The sequence below is a fragment of the Triticum aestivum genome, chromosome 7D, assembly GCF_018294505.1.
Source record: "Triticum aestivum cultivar Chinese Spring chromosome 7D, IWGSC CS RefSeq v2.1, whole genome shotgun sequence".
Lineage (NCBI taxonomy): Eukaryota > Viridiplantae > Streptophyta > Magnoliopsida > Poales > Poaceae > Triticum > Triticum aestivum.
The window spans coordinates 144,732,325-144,735,706 of record NC_057814.1 but is presented as its reverse complement, the minus strand read 5'-3'; the positions used below and the strand labels follow the sequence as shown (position 1 = coordinate 144,735,706).

At 40.3% G+C, this 3,382-nt stretch overlaps 1 protein-coding gene across 1 annotated transcript; it reads left to right on the top strand.

The window, feature by feature from the left end:
• The first annotated feature begins 850 nt into the window (after nt 1-850).
• On the top strand, nt 851-2,556 carry LOC123169167 (uncharacterized). Its single transcript, XM_044587018.1, has 3 exons — nt 851-1,095; nt 1,225-1,367; nt 2,058-2,556. Exons 1-3 carry the CDS (start codon nt 916-918, stop codon nt 2,329-2,331), a joined length of 597 nt encoding a protein of 198 aa, XP_044442953.1. The 5' UTR covers nt 851-915; the 3' UTR covers nt 2,332-2,556.
• Nucleotides 2,557-3,382: the final 826 nt, after the last annotated feature.

Here is a 3,382-nt window from a genome sequence, read left to right as displayed (position 1 = left end):
GGTCTGGGTCCAGCATTGGGTTTCTTCACGAGAGCGGCAACTGTCTTGCCATTCTTCTTGAATTTCCCTTTCTTTCCCTTGCCCTTCTTGAAACTGGTGGTCTTATTGACCATCAACACTTGATGCTCCCATCACATTTAACGAAGAGATACTACCTCGAGGGCTATTTCGTTCTTTGGAAGGCGGGACAGTAAAAACCCACATATGGGATCGAAAGCGGCACGCTATGGAGTTGAGCCACTGCAACGTCTCATGTCCCAGAAAAACAAAACCACTTCCTTTTCCCACTCGAAACACGACGACAGTAATTTCCGAGGAGGTCACCGTTATTTTGCTAGGCCCACCCACATCGTGATCAGAGCGCATGCCTTCTCCTTTGACCACTTCCAAAGAACTCTATGGGTGGGCCCGGGGGCTATTGATGGAACATTAGATACCGGGGTATACATAAAAGTTTAAGTTTTGTGCCCTCTCGGAGATAGGTTGGCATGGGAAAATACAAATGAAACACCGAAATGCACTACGGTAAAAAGTTTGGTATAAAAGATACAAAATGCAGGATCTATGAAGAACAAACAGCCGCAGAAGATCCCCGAGGAGGCCCCTGACGCCAGCCATGACGCACTCAGGGGCTGGATCCCCGAGTAGACGGGACACGTGTTGGCCAGAAGGGCTGGTCTTGCAGCGCACTCCACCGACTAGGATGTACTAAGAAATGACAAAAAAGTATGATGTACTTTGTTATTGCTGCATATCCAATATCTATACGCTTGAATTTATTAAGAAAGATCAGATACGACAAAGCCTGAAAATGTATTCTAATTAATCATCTTTAAAAGGACAGTTGGATTCCATCACTGCTCTGCTCCTCGCCCACCCATACATACATTTAGAGTTCACACTTTCTCTTCTATTATGGCATCCAACTCTCATTGGTCCGCCATGAAGGCGAGATTCGAGGTAGAGGACCCAGAGCCAGTCATCACTGGGTTCAACAACACTGACCATAGCTGCGATGGTGTCAATCATGACAAGAACGAGAAGCCTGACGGTTTGGAGCTCCGCCTATGGTGGCCTTGTGAGACTATGCAACAGGTAATGTACTTGTGTGTTTATCTTGTAGTGGATATGCCTATGATGCAGTGTTCATAGAGGAAATGAATGGTCCAAAGGAGTAGGAGGTCAAAACTTGCCATAAATGACACCACTTTGTTTTTTTCATAGGAGGGTATACGAGTCATGGAGGAAGGCAAGCAGGCGACGATGTCAGTAGGGAACAAGGTGAAGGTGCCAGAGAATGGGATGTCCATCCATCAACCAGTGATTGTACCAAGCGCCAGAAAGTATTGGACCGACAGGGAACATATGTAATTAATTTTTCATACGTCCTCATTTATCATCAAATTCCTACAATCACACTAATTTATGAAGAATTGTGTAGGAATTGACTTATGAGATTGGATGATTTTTATCGTTGTACTTCTAAATATAATAATTAAATGCTTTAGTTTCACATTTATGGGAAAGATAATTTTTGAGTCAACTTGTGTTCATCCTTTTATTTGTCCTACAAAGTTCATGTTTAAAAATGCTACTCTCAAATGATTTTATAATCTTTCACTAGATTGTTCAACTTCCCTTTAAAGTTAATGGAATTCGTCTTTTCCTAAAAGGATAGCATGCATCAATACCTTTTCATGCTAAATATAAACATGATATGTCTATTAGACATCAGTATGGTCATGGTAATTATTCAATGCTTACTCATGTACACTAATTTGCTTTCATGTATTAAATTGTAGAATCATATAATCAAATAGTTGTCATTGACATGGTTAGAGTGAGTGCACATGTTTCTATATGAAAATATTTGTATGTTTCACACCTCAAACTATTTCATTTACTAATTTAATTTCTAAGTAAAAAAAATTAATGTTTTGTGTCCACACATATCTAAAAACTATGTTTATTAGGTACAAGCTACCTCAACTAATGAATGAATAGTGTGTAGCTCTTTCGATAACCTAACTTATTCATCTCTGACATGGTTATGCAAGGCTCTTTCTCCAAGGATTGGGTGTCTATGGGCGTGGAAAATGGAAGGAAATATCCAAGGACTTTGTCACCACCAAGACTCTTGTGCAGGTTTCAAGTCACGCACAAAAGTACTTCAGGAGGGTAAAGAAAGGAGAGCAGGAAAGGCAACGCTACAGCATCAACGACCTAGAGCTCAAAATTGTCAAACCATGGACAATCGGAAATAACTCTAGTGCCTACCGATCTCCCATCTTTGATGATGCTGATAACCATAACCAAAGTTTCGACATGTAAACTCAACATTAAGCCAGGTCCTCAACCTGAATAATATCGCTCAGTTCTAGTTACCATTCTCAAGGACATAGGCTCCAAAAAATAGTATCTTGTTGAACAAAACATGTCTCGGTTACTATATTGGGAGAGTCGACCATATTGTGTGTTACTATTTACTATCTTTATATGAATATTGGAATTAATCTTTATGTGGTATCAATACAAATATGCGTGTTTTTACTATAACACATGTCCACTGTGTTAACTACTTACTACATGCATTGACAATATGTAAATTTTAGGACCACCTAATCGTCTTTAAATGTCACAAGTGGCTTCACAATTTTACATATTTGAAGCATCCGATTATTTTATAGTTTCTTGGTGTTATAGTTTGTTGTTCAATTCACCTTTTTTACACTCCTAGACATCAAGTATACATTTTGGTTTGGTTCTTCATACTCAAAGGATAGAAATCATAGTAAATAGGATGCATTTAATATGGCTACAAGCATCACAAAGGGAGATTTCCCCTCTTGTATTTGTTTCCCTCATCTTCCCCTCCTCTAGAACCTTTCCAGCCTCGTACCCTCTATGGCTTTTCTCCTTGCCCTTTAATGGCAGCTCTAAAGGCCCGAGAGGAGGATGAGGTGGAGGAAGGTCCAGTTTTGTTTTAAGAATACATTGGCACGTATTTTCAACAAACCAATTCCAATCTCCACATTCCTCCTCCTTGTCCTTGCTTTGTCCATGGTGGTTGGGAGAGAAGTCACTCATGAAGTGGAACTTGGTTTGGATTTCTCTTTGCAATACATTGTTCTGTGTTTTCCTTTTCAATAGGTCAATTCCAATCTCCAATTTCATCCTCTCACTTGCTTCATGGTAGTTGAGAGAGAAACCGGTGACTGCATGGGGGTGGATCCACTTCTACAAACCAAAGCATGTCTTATAGGAAAATATCTCCAACACATTAGAAGGTTGTAGTCACACTGGTACAGCGAGGTGCTATACAAACGGTTTTTAACCCCTTTCCGCGACAGTGTTCGGAACCGTCGCCAAGTGAGTGACTGCG